The sequence below is a fragment of the Mobula hypostoma genome, chromosome 4 (assembly GCF_963921235.1).
Source record: "Mobula hypostoma chromosome 4, sMobHyp1.1, whole genome shotgun sequence".
Taxonomy (NCBI): domain Eukaryota; kingdom Metazoa; phylum Chordata; class Chondrichthyes; order Myliobatiformes; family Myliobatidae; genus Mobula; species Mobula hypostoma.
This window is the reverse complement of record NC_086100.1, coordinates 35826519-35844486: the sequence shown is the minus strand read 5'-3', so window position 1 is coordinate 35844486 and position 17968 is coordinate 35826519. Positions and strand designations below refer to the sequence as shown.

At 41.7% G+C, this 17968-nt stretch overlaps 1 protein-coding gene across 1 annotated transcript in view; it reads left to right on the top strand.

The window, feature by feature from the left end:
* Window positions 1-17968, top strand: part of LOC134345926 (mucin-2-like) — a 187269-nt gene that overhangs the window by 130772 nt on the left and 38529 nt on the right. The window contains exons 24-30 of the mRNA XM_063047278.1: window positions 1289-1465; window positions 2268-2444; window positions 4782-4958; window positions 5765-5941; window positions 7409-7585; window positions 9537-9713; window positions 13205-13393. Of these exons, the coding sequence (XP_062903348.1) occupies window positions 1289-1465; window positions 2268-2444; window positions 4782-4958; window positions 5765-5941; window positions 7409-7585; window positions 9537-9713; window positions 13205-13393 (1251 nt within the window). The remainder of the gene's footprint in view (window positions 1-1288; window positions 1466-2267; window positions 2445-4781; window positions 4959-5764; window positions 5942-7408; window positions 7586-9536; window positions 9714-13204; window positions 13394-17968) is intronic.

Below are 17968 nucleotides of genomic sequence, written 5' to 3'. Positions count from 1 at the left end.
ACGCATGTAGACAGAACTAGGGTAATGGGAATCAACCAAGCTCTATCGCAGTCTCGGGGTAAAATGATCAGTCTCAAGTGACGCAGAGTTCAGTTCAGCTGAGTACAGTTCGCAGTACTGAGTACTGTTGTGCCGTTGGAGAGAGAGAGAGAGAGAGAGAAATGCAAATTTGATTCAGGCAGACCTTTGATGTTCACAGGTGGTTTCGGGCGGACCCTTTTTATGTCTTCCGTGGTCACCAACTGTGACTCCTCCGTTCTGGATACGACCGTTCTTCCGCGGTGAACCTGGCACCCAGGCAAGGGCTGACACACACACTAGGATCCCGCTGATCGTACCTTTTCACCCTGTCAGCCTATGGTCGGTTCCCTTGAACCCGACCTCCAAACTCGCACCAATTTGTAGAGGCACACCACTCTTCCAGGGTCTCGTTAACTCGTGATCTCGTGGTGTCTGTCGTGCCTTAGCGAACCTGTTCCTTTTATCCCCCTGTTGGGGTATCGCCTGTCCATCAAACTTCAAACAGTTCAGGTTCAAAGCAATCGGTCTGTCGATATCTGAAATGTGCTGCTTTCTCGTTAATCTCTCTCTTCTCTTTTATTCACATTTTGAATGTTTCTCTATTGTCTCCCTTATGTCTCTCTCATTAGCGTCAATCTTCTGATAACTTGGTTTGTCGTCACAACTGTGACACCCCATTCCAAGTGTCATGGTTTTTAAGGGGGCTTCAACCATTCCTCCAACTGCATCTCCCGCATGAATTACCATAGCTATGAAATCTATTGGTTGTTCAACAAGCATAGAATTAGTCAGAAACGGCATGATCCATTTGGAAGGTAAATTCAGACAAACCAAAAATTGCAATCATCTGTTCCTTTTGTAATTTCTGCTCATCCATGGCTCCCGTATTCACCAAACAATTTCCAACCAGTACTGCTCCAAGCATGTCTGCTGATCTTTGCCGGATACGACAATTTTTACAGACACTTTGCTGTTTCACCTGCACCATTTTCAGCTTCTCCTATTACTGCTACACCTCTCACAGATACAACATACACATTTCTCTTGGTGTAACGAGTCATGAATACAAAGATGAAAATCATGCTGCCAATTAGAATAGTCGGCTGGAATATTTAAAGGCACAGAATCAACAATCCACACTCTGGAGAATCTAAACATCTATAACCCGGAGACTGGCACGGGGGTGTGTTTCCACTCAGCGCGTAGAAGAGACAATGCTATTTGTTTAATGATTTCTTAGATCCTAAGTGTCTGTCTTTGAATACAGCAACAATAGGGCCAATTACAACTCCTCCTCCTACTACAACTTCAACAGCATTACCAATCACTGCAGAGACAACAAGCACATCGACACCAGCCTCAACAACACAGAGTTCAACCACAGATCTAACAAGTGAATCAAGTACACTGATAACAACTGCTCCAAGCTCCACATCAGAGCTCTGTAAGTATCCAAGGCTCTGCCTGATCCATTCTGAAGGCAAATTCTGACCAAAATCAAAAGGTGCAAACATCTGCTCCTTTTGTAAATTCTGCTGTCTGCTGCTCCCATTTTAATCAAACAATTTTCGACCAGTATTGCTGCAAGTATACCTGCTGATCTTCGTCTGATACAACTAATCCTTACACCCCTATTGCTGTTTCAACTGCACCATTTCCTGTTGCTGCTAAATCCTTCACAGATACAACGTGTCCATTTCCCTTGGAGTAAGCAATTTTGAAAGAAATGATGAAAAGCATTGACCTCAGAAATCATTGTATCCCAGAAAGTTCTGTCATATATTCCTTTCCTATACATTGTGTGCGTGTGTGATGAGAGGTGTAGGTCAGGATGGTCAGGACCCAATCGCTATAGTTTCCAAGAATAGAACCGACAGAAGATTTTGAGACAGAGTCAAGAACACTGTTCTGGAGTAGCTGGTAGACGAGAACCTGTCAAGAATAGTCTAGATTCCAATCGAGTGAGCAACGTAACTGCAGTCAGTGAGTGAACCAAAGTTGAGCTGACGACAGACTGAACCTGAGTTCAGATGCTCTTTAAATATCCAAATCTTGGCAGCTAAACATGACCCTGATTAGCATACTGTTCTAGATTATTTAAAGAGACCGCACCAGTGATCCACCCTCTGGAGAATCAAAACATCTAAAACCGGGGGTCTATCGAGATCAGATGTATACATAAACAGTAAGAAGAAGAAACAATGGTAATTGCTTAATGATATCTTAGATTTTGTGCTTGAATGCAGCAACAATAGGGCCAGTTTCAACTCCTCCTACGACTACAACTTCAACAGCATTACCAACCACTGCAGAGACAACAAGCACATCGATACCAGCCTCAACAACACAGAGTTCAACCACAGATCTAACAAGTGAATCAAGTACACTGATAACAACTGCTCCAAGCTCCACAGCAGAGCTCTGTAAGTATCCAAAGCTCTGCCCATGGTGATGTGCATTGTATTTCTCATTGATCTGTAAACAGAGTAACAGATCAGGTGGATTTAATCTCATTTTGTCATCAGTAGAGTGGATATATCTGGATTAAATGAACAATCAATACGGTGAGGAGACACTGATGTTTTTTTAGCTGCGCAGACAGAACACAGGGAAGGAGAATCGCTGAATTTTACATGTCCCTGACCTGTCGTCTGAGACAATGTTATAACTTCTGCAATCGCAGCGACTCCTGTACCAGAATTAGTTTCCACTACACCTACCATTAACACTCCGGTACAGCAACTGCTCCTGTTATAAATACTGCTGTTGCAATTCCTGCTGTTTCAAACTCCATTCACCTCAGATTTCGAAGCAGAAGTACAATCAAGTTGAATATCACTGGCATATCTCATGAAATTTATTGTTTTGTGGTGGCAGATTTAAACCTCCCAGTGGTAACTGAGAAAAGCCTTTCTCTCAATAACTTCGATTATTCTCTTGCCTGTGTCATAGTTGTGAAGTGGAAGAAATCTTTTCAATTTACTGTGTTACGTACCCCGTAACTGGGTTGTCAAACCAGCAGAAATGGACCACTTAGTTGGAGACTGGTTTATTAGAAACTAATAAAGTTTTGTTAAAGAAATAAGTAACACAGTACTCTAATCGTAAGGATATAAATGGAACAGGTTAGCAATGATAAAACACACATGTAGACAGAACTAAGGTAATAGGAATCAACCAAGCTCTATCGCAGTCTAGGGGTAAAATGATCAGTCTCAAGTGACGCAGAGTTTAGTTCAGCTGAGTACAGTTCGCAGTACTGAGTACTGTTGTGCCGTTGGAGAGAGAGAGAGAGAGAGAAAGAGAGAGAGAGAGAGAGAGAGAGAGAGAGAAATGCAAATTTGATTCAGGCAGACCTTTGATGTTCACAGGTGGTTTCGGGCGGACCTTTTTTATGTCTTCCGTGGTCACCAACTGTGACTCCTCCGTTCTGGATACGACCGTTCTTCTGCGGTGAACCTGGCACCCAGGCAAGGGCTGACACACACACTAGGTTCCCGCCGATCGTACCTTTTCACCCTGTCAGCCTATGGTCGGTTCCCTCGAACCCGACCTCCAAACTCGCACCAACTTGTAGAGGCACACCACTCTTCCAGGGTCTCGTTAACTCGTGATCTCGTGGTGTCTGTCGTGCCTTAGCGAACCTGTTCCTTTTATCCCCCTGCTGGTGTATCGCCTGTCCATCAAACTTCAAACAGTTCAGGTTCAAAGCAATCGGTCTGTCAATATCTGAAATGTGTTTCTTTCTCGTTAATCTCTCTCTTCTCTCTTATTAGCATTTTGAATGTTTCTCTATTGTCTCCCTTATGTCTCTCTCATTAGCACGAATCTTCTGATAACTGTGTTTGTCGTCACAACTGTGACACCCCATTCCAAGTGTCATGGTTTTTAAGGGGGCTTCAACCATTCCTCCAACTGCATCTCCCGCATGAATTACCACAGCTATGAAATCTATTGGTTGTTCAACAAGCATAGAATTAGTCAGAACGGCATGATCCATTTGGAAGGTAAATTCAAACAAACCAAAAATTGCAATCATCTGTTCCTTTTGTAATTTCTGCTCATCCATGGTTCCCGTATTCACCAAACAATTTCCAACCAGTACTGCTCCAAGCACTTCTGCTGATCTTTGCCGGACACGATAATTTTTACACACACATTGCTGTTTCACCTGCACCATTTTCAGCTTCTCCTTTTGCTGCGACATTCCTCACACATACAATGTATACATTTCTCTTGGTGTAAACAATTATGAATAAAAAGATGAGAATCATTCTTCCCTGCAAAGCTGAATTTTATATATTTTTGAACACACATTGTGACTGTGTCAAGAGGTGGAGAGCAGGATGGTGCTGGAGTATTGAAGAATAGAACCAGATACTTTTTTTGAGATTGAGTTGAGAACAGAGTTCTGGAGTAGCTGAGAGATGAGAAACTGCCAAGACAAGGGTAGAATCCAAATGAGAGAGCAATGGTCACTACAATGGCAGACTGAAGCAAAGCTGAGCTGAGGATTGAACAGGGAACCAGAGTTGATGAGTGTTTCACATTTCTGAATCTTGGCAGCTAAATCATGCTGTCAGTTAGAATAGTCGGCTAGAATATTTAAAGGGACAGAATCAACAATCCACACTTTGGAGAATCTAGACATCAAAAACACGGAGACTGGCACGCGGGTAGGTTTCCACTCTGTGTGTAGAAGAGACAATGGTATTTGTTTAATGCTTTCTCAGATTCTAAGTGTCTGTGTTTGAATACAGCTACAGAAGGGCCAATTACAACTCCTGCTCCTACTACAACTTCAACCGCATTACCAACCACTGCAGAGACAACAAGCACATCGACACCAGCGTCAACAACACAGAGTTCGACCACAGATCTAACAACTGAATCAAGTACACTGATAACAACTGCTCCAAGCTCCACACCAGAGCTCTGTAAGTATCCAAGGCTCTGCCTGATCCATTCTGAAGGCAAATTCTGACCAAAATCAAAATGTGCAAACATCTGCTGCTTTTGTAAATTCTGCTGATCTGCTGTTCCCATTTTAATCAAATAATTTTCGACCAGTACTGCTGCAAGTATACCTGCTGATCTTCATTGATACAACTAATCCTTACACCACTATTGCTGTTTCACCTGCACCATTTCCTGCTGCTGCTAAGTCCTTCAGAGATACAACGTGTATATTTCCCTTGGAGTAAGCAATTTTGAATGAAATGATGAAAAGCATTGACCTCAGAAATCATTGCTTCCCAGAAAGTTCTGTAACGTATTCCTTTCCCGCACATTGTGTGCGTGTGTGATGAGAGGTGCAGGTCAGGATGGTCAGGACCCAATCGCTAAAGTATCCAAGAATAGAACAGATAGAAGATTTTGAGACAGAGTCAAGAACACTGTTCTGGAGTAGCTGGTAGACGAGAACCTGTCAAGAATAGTCTAGATTCCAATCGAGTGAGCAACGTAACTGCAGTCGGTGAGTGAACCAAAGTTGAGCCGATGACAGAGAACCAAACCTGAGTTCAGATGCTCTTTAAATATCCAAATCTTGGCAGCTAAACATGACCCCAATTAGCATAGTGGGCTAGAATATTTAAAGAGACTGCGCCAGCGATCCACACTCCGGAGAATCAGAACATCTAATACCGGGGGTCGATGGAGATCAGATGTGTACATAAACAGTGTGAAGAAGAAACAATGGTAATTGTTTAATGATATCTTAGATGTTTGTGCTTGAATACAGCAACAACAGAGCCAATTACAACTCCTCCTCCTACTACAACTTCAACAGCATTACCAACCACTTCAGAGACAACAAGCACATCGACACCAGCCTCAACAACACAGAGTTCGACCACAGATCGAACAAGTGAATCAAGTACACTGATAACAACTGCTCCAAGCTCCACACCAGAGCTCTGTAAGTATCCAAAGCTCTGCCCATGGTGATGTGCATTGTATTTCTCATTGATCTGTAAACAGAGTAACGGATCAGGTGGATTTAATCTCATTCTGTCATTAGTAGAGTGGATATATCTGGATTAAATAAACAATCATTACGGTGAAGAGACATTGATGCTGTTTTTTAGCTGCGCAGACAGAACACAAGGAAAGAGAATCGCTGAATTTTTCATGTCCCTGACCTGTCGTCTGAGACAATGTTATAACTTCTGCAATCGCAGTGACTCCTGTACCAGAATTAATCTCCACTACACCTACCATTAATACTCCGGTACCGCAACTGCTCCTGTTATAAATACTGCTGTTGCAATTCCTGCTGTTTCAAACTCCATTCACCTCAGATTTAGAAGCAGAAATACAATCAGGTTGAATATCACTGGCATATCTCATGAAATTTAATGTTTTGCGGTGGCAGATTTAAACCTCCCAGTGGTAACCGAGAAAAGCCTTTCTCTCAATAACTTCTATTATTCTCTCGTCTGTGTCACATTTGTGAAGTGGAAGAAATCTTTTCAATTTACTGTGATACGCCACTCCAAGTGTCATGGTTTTTAAGGGAACTCCAACCATTCCTCCAACTGCATCTCCCGCATGAATTACCACAGCTATAAAATCTATTGGTTGTTCAACAAGCATAGAATTAGTCAGAAACGGCATGATCCATTTGGAAGGTAAATTCAAACAAACCAAAAATTGCAATCATCTGTTCCTTTTGTAATTTCTGCTCATCCATGGTTCCCGTATTCACCAAACAATTTCCAACCAGTCCTGCTCCAAGCACGTCTGCTGATCTTTGCCGGATACGACAATTTTTACACACACTTTGCTGTTTCACCTGCACCATTTTCAGCTTCTCCTTTTACTGCGACATCCCTCACAGATACAAGGTATACATTTCTCTTAGTGTAAAATATTATGAATAAAAAGATGAGAATCATTCTTCCCTGCAAAGCTGAATTTCATATATTTTTGAACACACATTGTGACTGTGTGTCAAGAGGTGGAGAGCAGGATGGTGCTGGAGTATTGAAGAATAGAACCAGATATTTTTTTTGAGATTGATTTGAGAACAGAGTTCTGGAGTAGCTGAGAGATGAGAAACTGCCAGAACAAGGGTAGAATCCAAATGAGAGAGCAATCGTCAATACAATCGCAGACTGACGCAAAGTTGACCTGACGATTGAACAGGGAACCAGAGTTGATGTGCATTTGACATTTCTGAATCTTGGCAGCTAAATCATGCTGCCAATTAGAATAGTCGGCTAGAATATTTAAAGGGACAGAATCAACAATCCACACTCTGGAAAATCTAGACATCTAAAACCCGGAGACTGGCACACAGGTGGGTTTCCACTCAGTGCATAGAAGAGATAATGGTATTTGTTTAATGCTTTCTCAGATCCTAAGTGTCTGTGTTTGAATACAGCAACAACAGGGCCAATTACAACTCCTCTTCCTACTACAACTTCAACAGCATTACCAACCACTGCAGAGACAACAAGCACATCGATACCAGCCTCAACAACACAGAGTTCAACCACAGATCGAACAAGTGAATCAAGTGCACTGATAACAACTGCTCCAAGCTCCACATCAGAGCTCTGTAAGTATCCAAGGCACTGTCCATGGCGATGTGCATTGTATTTCTCATTGATCTGTAAACAGAGTAACGGATCAGGTGGATTTAATCTCATTTTGTCATCAGTAGAGTGGATATATCTGGATTAAATGAACAATCAATACGGTGAGGAGACACTGATGTTTTTTTAGCTGCGCAGACAGAACACAGGGAAGGAGAATTGCTGAATATTTCATGTCCCTGACCTGTCGTCTGAGACAATGTTATAACTTCTGCAATCGCAGCGACTCCTGTACCAGAATTAGTTTCCACTACACCTACCATTAACACTCCGGTACAGGAACTGCTCCTGTTATAAATACTGCTGTTGCAATTCCTGCTGTTTCAAACTCCATTCACCTCAGATTTCAAAGCAGAAGTACAATCAGGTTGAATATCACTGGCATATCTCATGAAATTTATTGTTTTGTGGTGGCAGATTTAAACCTCCCAGTGGTAACTGAGAAAAGCCTTTCTCTCAATAACTTCTATTATTCTGTTGTCTGTGTCATATTTGTGAAGTGGAAGAAATTTTTCCAATTTACTGTGACACCGCATTCGAAGAGTCATGGTTTTTAAGGGAGCTCCAACCATTCCTCCAACTGCATCTCCCGCATGAATTACCACAGCTATGAAATCTATTGGTTGTTCAACAAGCATAGAATTAGTCAGAAATGGCATTTGCAATTCGTGTTTTCTTCACTGAAAGCATGACAGGATATGCATCACTCACACTGTTACTCAACCAATGTTTGTTCTACAGACCAGACAGTAAACAGTACTTCTATCATTTTGGATCTCCCCCTCCCCCTCCCACTTTCAAATCTCTTACTAGCTCTTCTTTCAGTTAGTCCTGACGGAGGGTCTCGGCCCAAATCGTTGACTGTACCTCTTCCTAGAGATGCTGCCTCGCCTGCTGCGTTCACCAGCAGCTTCGATGGGCGTTGCTTGAGTAAACAGTATAGGTCAGGATGATTCATATGAACTGAAAATAGCTGAGGGGAGGAAGTCAGTTCCTTCAGGTGTTTGACATCTTGCTGCATCATCCATTGTCTCTTGTATCAACTTTCCTTTCTCAATGTGTACCTTAGACTGTAACGCAGAGAAGTAACGCTGATGATCCATTTGGAAGGTAAATTCAAACAAACCAAAAATTGCAATCATCCGTTTCTTTTGTAATTTCTGCTCATCCATGGTTCCCGTATTCACCAAACAATTTCCAACCACTATTGCTCCAAGCACGTCTGCTGATCTTTGCCGGAAACGACAATTTTTACACACACAGTGCTGTTTCACCTGCACCATTTTCAGCTTCTCCTTTTGCTACGACATGCTCACAGGTACAACGTATACATTTCTCTTGGTGTAAACAATTATGAATAAAAAGATGAAAATCATTGTTTCATATAGTTTTGACCATACACTGTGACTGTGTGTCAAGAGGTGGAGAGCAGGGTGGTGCTCATCCATAGTTCCTTCAGGTATTTGACATTCAACGATTTGGGCCGAGACCCTCCGGAGTGTTAATGGTAGGTGTAGCGGAAGAATAGAACCAGATACTTTTTGGATTGAGTTGAGAACAGAGGTCTGGAGTAGCTGAGAGATGAGAAACTGCTAAGACAAGGGTAGAATCCAAATGAGAGAGCAATCGTCACTACAATCGCAGACTGAAGCAAAGCTGAGCTGACGACTGAACAGGGAACCAGAGTTGATGTGCGTTTTACATTTCTGAATCTTGGCAGCTAAATCATGCTGCCAATTAGAATAGTTGGCTAGAATATTTAAAGGGACAGAATCAACAATCCACACTCTGGAAAATCTAGACATCTAAAACCCGGAGACTGGCACGCGGGTGGGTTTCCACTCAGTGTATAGAAGAGATAATGGTATTTGTTTAATGATTTCTCAGATCCTAAGTGTCTGTGTTTGAATACAGCTACAGAAGGGCCTATTACAACTCCTGCTCCTACTACAACTTCAACAACATTACTGATCACTGCAGAGACAACAAGCACATCGAAACCAGCCTCAACAACACAGAGTTCAACCACAGATCTAACAAGTGAATCAAGTACACTGATAACAACTGCTCCAAGCTCCACATCAGAGCTCTGTAAGTATCCAAGGCTCTGCCTGATCCATTCTGAAGGCAAATTCTGACCAAAATCAAAATGTGCAAACATCTGCTCCTTTTGTAAATTCTGCTGATCGACTGTACCCATTTTCACCAATTTTCAGCCAGCACTGCTGCAAGTATATCTGCTGATCTTCGTCTGATATATCTAACTGTTACACACGTATTTCTGTTTCATCTGCACCATTTTCAACTGCTCCTGTTGCTGCTACATCTCTCACAGACACAACATGTATATTTCTCTTGTTGAAAACAATTTTGCATAAAAAGATGAAAAGCATTGATATCAGAAAGCATTGTTTCCTATAAAGTTCTATCTCCTATTCCTTCCCACAGAGTGTGTGTGTGTGTGTGTGTGTGTGTGTGTGTGTGTTTATGTATGAGAGGTAAAGGTCAGGATGGTCAGGACCCAAGTGCTCGTGTATCCAAGAATAGAACTGGGCACTTTTTCGAGACTGAGTTGAGAACACTGTTCTTGGCTAGATGCTAGATAACAACCTGACAACCCTAGGATAGAATCCAAATGAGAGAGCAATAGTAATTGCAATCGCAGACTGAGCCAAAATTGAGCTGACGACAGAGCACCGAATGTCTGTTCAGGTGCTCTTTAAATATCCTTATCTTGGCAGCTAAACATGGTGACCAATTAGCATAGTGGGCTAGAATCTGGAAAGTAACAGTGTCAGGCAAAAGACGTTGAAAGAAAATCAGTGGATGATTCAGGTCTATGACCTGCAGTCTGAGACAATGTTATAACTTTTGCATTCGCAGCAACTCCTGTACCAGAATTAGTCTCCATTTCTCCTACCATTCATACTCTGATACAGCCACTGCTCCTGCTCGAAGTACTCCTGTTGCAATTGCTGTTTCAATCTTTCCTTTTGTGTCCTTCTGCTGAAACTAATACTGATACACCAGCTAATGTCTCTATTGAAGAGACTCTGGTTTCTTGCATCTTGGTGATAACTTATTCTCTTCATGTACTCTGGGTAATGTGGAAGAATGTGCAACTGATGCATGATACACCCCATTCCAAGTGTCTCGGATTTTTCTGCTGCTACAACCATTGTTCCCAATGCATCTCCACCATGAACTTCTACAGCTATGAAAGCGACTTGATATTTTACAACTAAAAAAATTAGACAGAAATGGGAATTTTGGAATTTGTTTTATTTTCTTCATTGTAATCAAGCAGGGGTGTGCAGCATTCACACGGTCAGTTGACCAGCTTTTGTTGATGGGAAAGGACAGCAAACTGATCAGGCCTAGATCCTACATTTGCACTGGAAAGAGCAAGGTGCTCTTGCAGTTGTTTGAAGTTTTGCTCCAGATTCCAGGCACTTCTGTTCACTTTCCTTTGTCATTGTTACTTCAGCGAGTAACACAGGTCTACCCTAGCTGATGATCCACTTGGAAGGTAAATATTGAGAAAACGGTGATTGTTTGTTCTTTGTAGAAATTCTGCTGATCCAAATATCCCTATTTAAATCATTTCTGTCACATGTATCGCTGCTGTATGTATGCCTGTTGATCAATGCCTGATGCAACTAATGCCTATACACTCATTGCTTCATCATCTGTACAATTATCAGCTGTTCTTATTTCTGCTACACCTGTCACAGGAACACTGTACACATTTCTCTTAGTGAAAACATTCCTGAATAAAATAATCAAAAGCCTTGACTTCAGAAAGCAGTGTTTCCCCGAAATTTGTGTCATAGTGTTGACTAAGTAAAGCCATCTGTACAGTGTGACCTGTGCTGTCAATAAATGATATACTTCTCTTGCTTATGTGTGGTAAATGAAGAAATTTCATGCAACATTCCACCCTCAATGTTTGGATTATTTGTGAAGCAACAACTATTAATCCCAGTACGTCTCCAGTATAAACAAACACAGCTAGGAAAGGTTGTTTGCATACTACAAACACGAGATTCTGCAGATTCTGGAAAACCAGAGTAGCACACACAAAACGCTGAAAGAACTCAGCAGGTCAAGCAGTATCTATGGATTGGAATAAAGAGTAGATGTTTCCAGGCCAAGACCCTTCATCAGGAATCTATTTGAATAAAACATCAGAAGCCCTAACTTCTAAACATATTGTTTGCTAGAGTCTTCTACCATTTATTGCTTGTGGACACGTTGTGAGTGAACAAGAAACAAAGGCTTACCTTTCATGTTTTCTTCCACCCCGAGTACCTGTGTTTGAATGCAGTTACTACAACAGAGACACAATAATTACCCCTCCTCATACAACTTCAATATCAACTCAGCCATCAGCTGCAGTGCCTTCCACTTCAACCTCAACAACAGCCCCAATCACACAGAGCTTGGCTACACCTCAAACAACTGAAACAACAGATGCTTCAATTCAATAACCATAGTTTCTAAGTATACAAGGCTATGTCCAGTATTAATGTGCATTGTAGTTTCTCATTGCTATGGAAGCAATGAAATGGAGATCAAGATGATTGTACATGTCCTCCCACAGGGAGGGTGAAGCTATATGCATCAGAAATAACATCAGAGGCTGATGAAAACATTTGGTGCCCCGGGCAGAATACATGGAGAATGAATCAGTGAATGATTCATCATGACCTACAGTCTGAAGTTGGCCTACCCCCATACAAGACATTCTCACCACTACACCTACCATTAACACCCTGGTGCAGAAACTGCTCCTGCTATGACTACTTCTGTAGCAAACTGTGTCAAATTTTCCTTCCATTTCCTGCTGCAGAAACTAATGCTGATGCACCAATTAATTTCTCAAGCATTTCATTCTCCACTCTTGTTCTTGAATCAATGCCTGAACAAGGCTTTCTGGTATCTACCACCCAGAGTTAATTGTGAAAAGGCAATAATGCAGATTGACTTCAAAAGCCATGATTTCAAAAAGTATTGTTTCCTAGAAATAATTTGCTTATACTTTATAAGACCATAAGATATAGGAGCAGAGGTAGGCCATTTGGGCCATCTAGACTGCTCCGCCATTCAATCATGGGCTGATCCAATTCTTCCAGTCATTCCCACTCCCCTGCCTTCTCCCCATACCCTTTGATATCCCAGCTAATCAAGAACCTATCTATCACTGCCTTAAATATACCCAAAGTATTGGCCTCCACAGCTGCTCGAGGCAACTAATTCCACAGATTTACCATGCTCTGACTAAAGTATTTTCTCCACATCTCTGTTCTGACTGGACGTCCTTCAATCCTGAAGTCGTGCCCTCTTGTCTTAGACTCCCTTAACATTGGGAATAACATTGCCATACCTAATCTGTTCAGGCCTTTTAACATTCGGAATGTTTCTATGAGATCTTCCGCTCATTCTCCTGAACTTCAGGGAATTCAGCCCAAGAGCTGCCAGATGTTCCTCAAGTGGTAACCCTTTCATTTATATGCGATCAGGAAACAAGACATTTAATCTCATGCTTTTCTTCATCCTGAGTATCTGTGTCCTTACTGCAGCTAAAACAGCTGATGCTATTACAACTAGTCCCGATACTTTAACATCAATTCAGTCACCGACTACGATACCATTCACATCTGAGACAAGCATACCAACAACAGCCGAAACCACAGAGAGCTCGACTACACATCTAACAACAGAAACAACACCATTTTCATCTTCTACCAGTTTCACAACCCTGAGTGGTGGTAAGTATAAAAGGCTTTGGCTATCAGCAATGTGCATTGTCTTTTTCCTTGCTATGTAAAGAAACTAACTTGGAGATCAAATCGATTGAAACTCATGGGTCATTTGGAGAGTGAAAACATTGATCTAAGCTGGGAATGGAAACATTTGCCGCCTCAGGAAGGACAAGTGGAAAGGTGAACAGTGAGTGTTTCATGTTTGTCATTTTCAGTCTCAAGGGTGTTTTTATTGCTGTGTCACAACTGTTCCTGCGCACGGTCTACTCACAACTAATCCTAGCACAAGCATTCCTGCTGTAGCAACTATGCCTGCTTTGACTCATCTGTTGTTTCAAATACTCCTATACATCTCCACCTGTTGAAAATAAACCATTGCACCTACTAAATTTTTACTCCTGTTCCTATTCTTTTTCTCCACGTTCTTTCCAAGAGGCATCTCTAGTTCCTACCACCTTATTGTATATTGCTTAAAGGCATTATTACAGAGTGATGTGTTCAGTAGTTCTATGATATAGCTCAGGTGATGATGTATTGACAATAGAGCCCAAGAAAAGCCTATCATTTCATGCTATGTTGCATTGTGAGTGCTTTAATTTTATCATGTAGCTACACATCGGCCCCTAGCACATGTCTCTTATGAATAAACTCAGTACCTGTGTTTGAATACATTTACTACAACAGAGACAACAATAATTACCCCTCCTGATACAACTTCAACATCAACTCAGCCTTCAGCTGCAGTGCCTTCCACTTCAACCTCAACAACAGCCCTAATCACACACGGCTTGGCTACACCTCAGACAACTGAAACAACAGATGCTGTCGATTCAATAACCATAGAAGCCTTTTTTTATTAAGTATCTAGAATTCAGGCCCTAGCACAAGTCTATCATGAATAAGCTCAGTTACGTCAAATTGATTTAGTTTGACAACTAAAGAAATTAGTAAGAAAGGATACTTTGCGATGTGCATATTTTTGCATTCAGAGGGAAAAAAGTAGATCTGATCATTAGCACAACCATTCAGGCAGCATCTAGAGGGAAAGAGTCACACTTCCGGACAATATTCTTTATCTGGATTGAAGGATTAAAGAGGATATATAGGTAGCATTGATTAAGATGATCAGGAGTCATGAAAATGTCTTCCCATCATTGTGGGAGAACCCAGAGAAGCCAGCTCTGTTACATCACCCACAGGAACGCTTATCATGCCATCCTCTGCCCGCACATTCGCAAGCCCCATCACCTCTCCGTACTTTTCCTGCCGGTGTAGTGGCAGAGACTGAGGACCACAGGAGAGGTGGCAAAAATCACGCAAGTAAATTCAAGGGAGGCAGAGGACAGTTTACAGTTCTGCTTTGAATTGGTGAACTGGACTACATTCAGTGATTCAGTTTGGATCTGAATGAATATGCCATCACTGACCCATCACTGACTTCATCAAGACCTGGGTGGATGATTATGTGCCTCCAAGAAAATACCAAGTTTTTCCAAACCAGAAGCCTTGGATGAACCAGGAGACTCACAGTCTCCTGTGGGCTAGATCTGTGGCGTTGAAGGCTGGCGATCCAGAATCCTGACATTCAGAAAGCTGAAGAGACTACGGATAGAATTTCATAAAATTATGAATGGCATGGATGGGACAGATACTGAGAAGCATTCCCCTTAACAGAGATGTTATTAATCAAAAGTCAAAGAATGGTTGAATAGGGAACATATTGCCTGAGGGGCTTCTAGAGGCAGGTACTCTTACAACATCCAGCAAGCTTTTAGATTAGCACTTGAATCTTCATGGCAGAAAAGACTGCAGATTGAGTGCTGGAAAAAGGGATTAGTATTTGATGGTTGCATTCACCTGCTGGAGTGGGCTGAAGAACCTGTTTTTATACTGTATGACTCTAAAGCTCATTTTTTTTGGTTCTGTTTTATCAGTGGTCTGCCCTCTATTCTCTAGGCCTTCAAAAGGAAAGAGAGAAATCGATAGAAGAGTCTCTGACAAAGCTATAAGCTGTTTATAATGTGCCTGTAACTCTACCCTCCCCTGCCCCAGTCTGCCCCATTTTTTTGCTCCTTCTTCATTTCTAGCTATCAACCACCAGCTGCTTCACTCTCAAACTCTGTTCCTCCCCCACTTGACTCTATCTGCTCAAAATCTCCCTCCTCACCTGGGTCCACCTATTGTCTGCCAGCCTCCGTGATTGACTGGGGAAGAACGAAGTTTCCAGATACACTAAGCATTTCAAAACAAGAGTCACTCTAGCATTACTCCCCAACTCTTTCTCTGCAACATCACCATCTGCATTAGTGCTGCCTTCTACACCCGCATGGAAACTGAGTACTTCATCAAATTCACGGCTAGTTACCACACTGCCCTCAAAATTACTTGGATCAGATGGAGGAGGAAGTAACTGAACATCACTCGTGCTCAGTCTGACTTGGATGAAGACCAACAAGGGTATTCTTTGGAGAAAGAGATTGAGAAGGCCAAAGGTTAGATCAGCCGAAATTGTCTCTCAGTGGAAGAGCTTAGAAAGGCTGAAATGGAGATCAGTGTGTCTGGCCAAAGAAAAAGACTTTCACATGAATTCCCAAGTTTTCAAAGCAGAGGAAAGGTGAAAAGGAACAGCCATATTTTCAAACTCAATCCAATACTTGCATATGGTATCTTGCAAGTTGGTGGATGGCTTACTAGGGCAGCCATGTACTCAACATGCTGCTATACCTTGTTCTGAGATATGTACATCAAGAGGTGGGACATGGTGACTGTAACTACATTGTTATCCAGGTTGCACCAAAACTACTGGTTTCCTGGTACTTGTACAGCTACAAGAAGAATCCTGTCTAAGTGTGTTTTTATTAAAGATTGCACGCAATTCCAGGATGGCAGCACATGGCAGGTCTATTTCTGGACAGGGCCTCTCCAGTGAACCTGTGTTTACTCATGTTGGAGTGGACTATTTTGCACTTTTTGAGGTGAAGAGCAGGAGTACAGTGAAGGAGGTCTGTTGAACGGAAAATCCTAAATAAAATAATGGATTCAGCCCAGTACATCTTCAGTAAAACCCTTCCACCCTTTGACTACATCCACTTGAAATGCTGTTGTAGGAGAGCAATGTCTATCACCAGATATCCCCACCACACAGGTAATGCTCTTTTCTTGCTGCTGCTGTCAGGTAAAAGGTACAAGAGTCTCAGGACTCGCACCACCAGGTTCAAGAACAGTTACTACTGCTCAAGCATCAGGCTCTTGAATAAAAAGGGATAACTGCACTCAACTTCTCACTTTCAAAGACTCTTTATCTCATTATCTCATGGTCTTGTTATTTATTGCTATTTATTTATATTTTCATTTGCACAGTTTGTTGTCTTTTGCATTCTGGTTGATCTTTCATTGATGCTATTATAGTTATTATTCTATAAATTTCCTGTGAATGTCCACAAGACAGTGAATCTCGGGGCTGTATATGGAGACATATATGTACTTTGATCATAAACTTTACTTCGAACTTTGAAAGGTATGGGGTCATATTTACTTGTCTATCTATACGAGATGTTCATATTAAAGTGGTATCTTATTTAGACACAGATCTCTTTGTCAATGCACTTTGATGCTTTCTAGCAAGGCAAGGACAGGTTTCTGATAATGCGACAAACATTGTAGGAGATGAGCATGAGTGCAAGAAACCCTTGAAAAGTGGACTCCTTCATGGATCAGAGATGTATATCTTCAAAAAGGAATTAAGTGGAATTTTAAACCCCCCCCCCCGATTGGTTCACATCATGGGTGAACATGGGAAAGATTGATCAGATCTGTGTGAAAGGTCCTCAGTTCCACCCAGAAAGTACAGAATCTTGACAAAAAGTGTTTCCACAAGTCCTTTGTGAAGTAGAGGCTATTATCAATGGTTTTACAGTGACTAAAGCATCCTCCAATCCCATTGATTCGGAAGCACTAAAATCCAACCGTCTTTCGCATCTGAAGACCTCACCAGCCTTACCACCAGGGGAGTACCAAAAGGAAGACATTTAAGCTCATTGTAGACGGAAGCAGGTCCACGACATGTCAAAAATCATTTTGGAAATATTGGGTCAAGCAGTATTCACCAAAGTTATAGAAATGTCAGAAATGGTTAGATGTAAAACAGAATTTCCTCCCGGGGACATAGTTGATGACTGATGACACAGCACCTCGAAACTCATGAATTGTAGGAAGAGTCATTCAAGTCTTTCCAGACAGAAGAAGATTTGTGCGGCAAGTGCGCATCAAGACCAAGACCAGATGGCTGGAGAGGTCTGTAACCAAGATCTTTCTACCACAGGAGGCAGAGGTTTGAGGAGCTCCAGCTCTAGAAGTTTCATGACTTTGACTGGACTTTCTAACTTGATAGATTGTTGGTAAAGATCACTCTGTACTGGGAAATGTGCTGGTAACCTTTGGACTAAATGACCCTTATATGACTTGACTGGAAAAAGAAAGAAGAAAGGGGACAGTTGCATAAATGTTAAGATGTTTATCCTTCAAGATTTCCTGTCTCCTAGTTTAGTAGTATGTCATTGTAATTATTATAGTGTAATAATT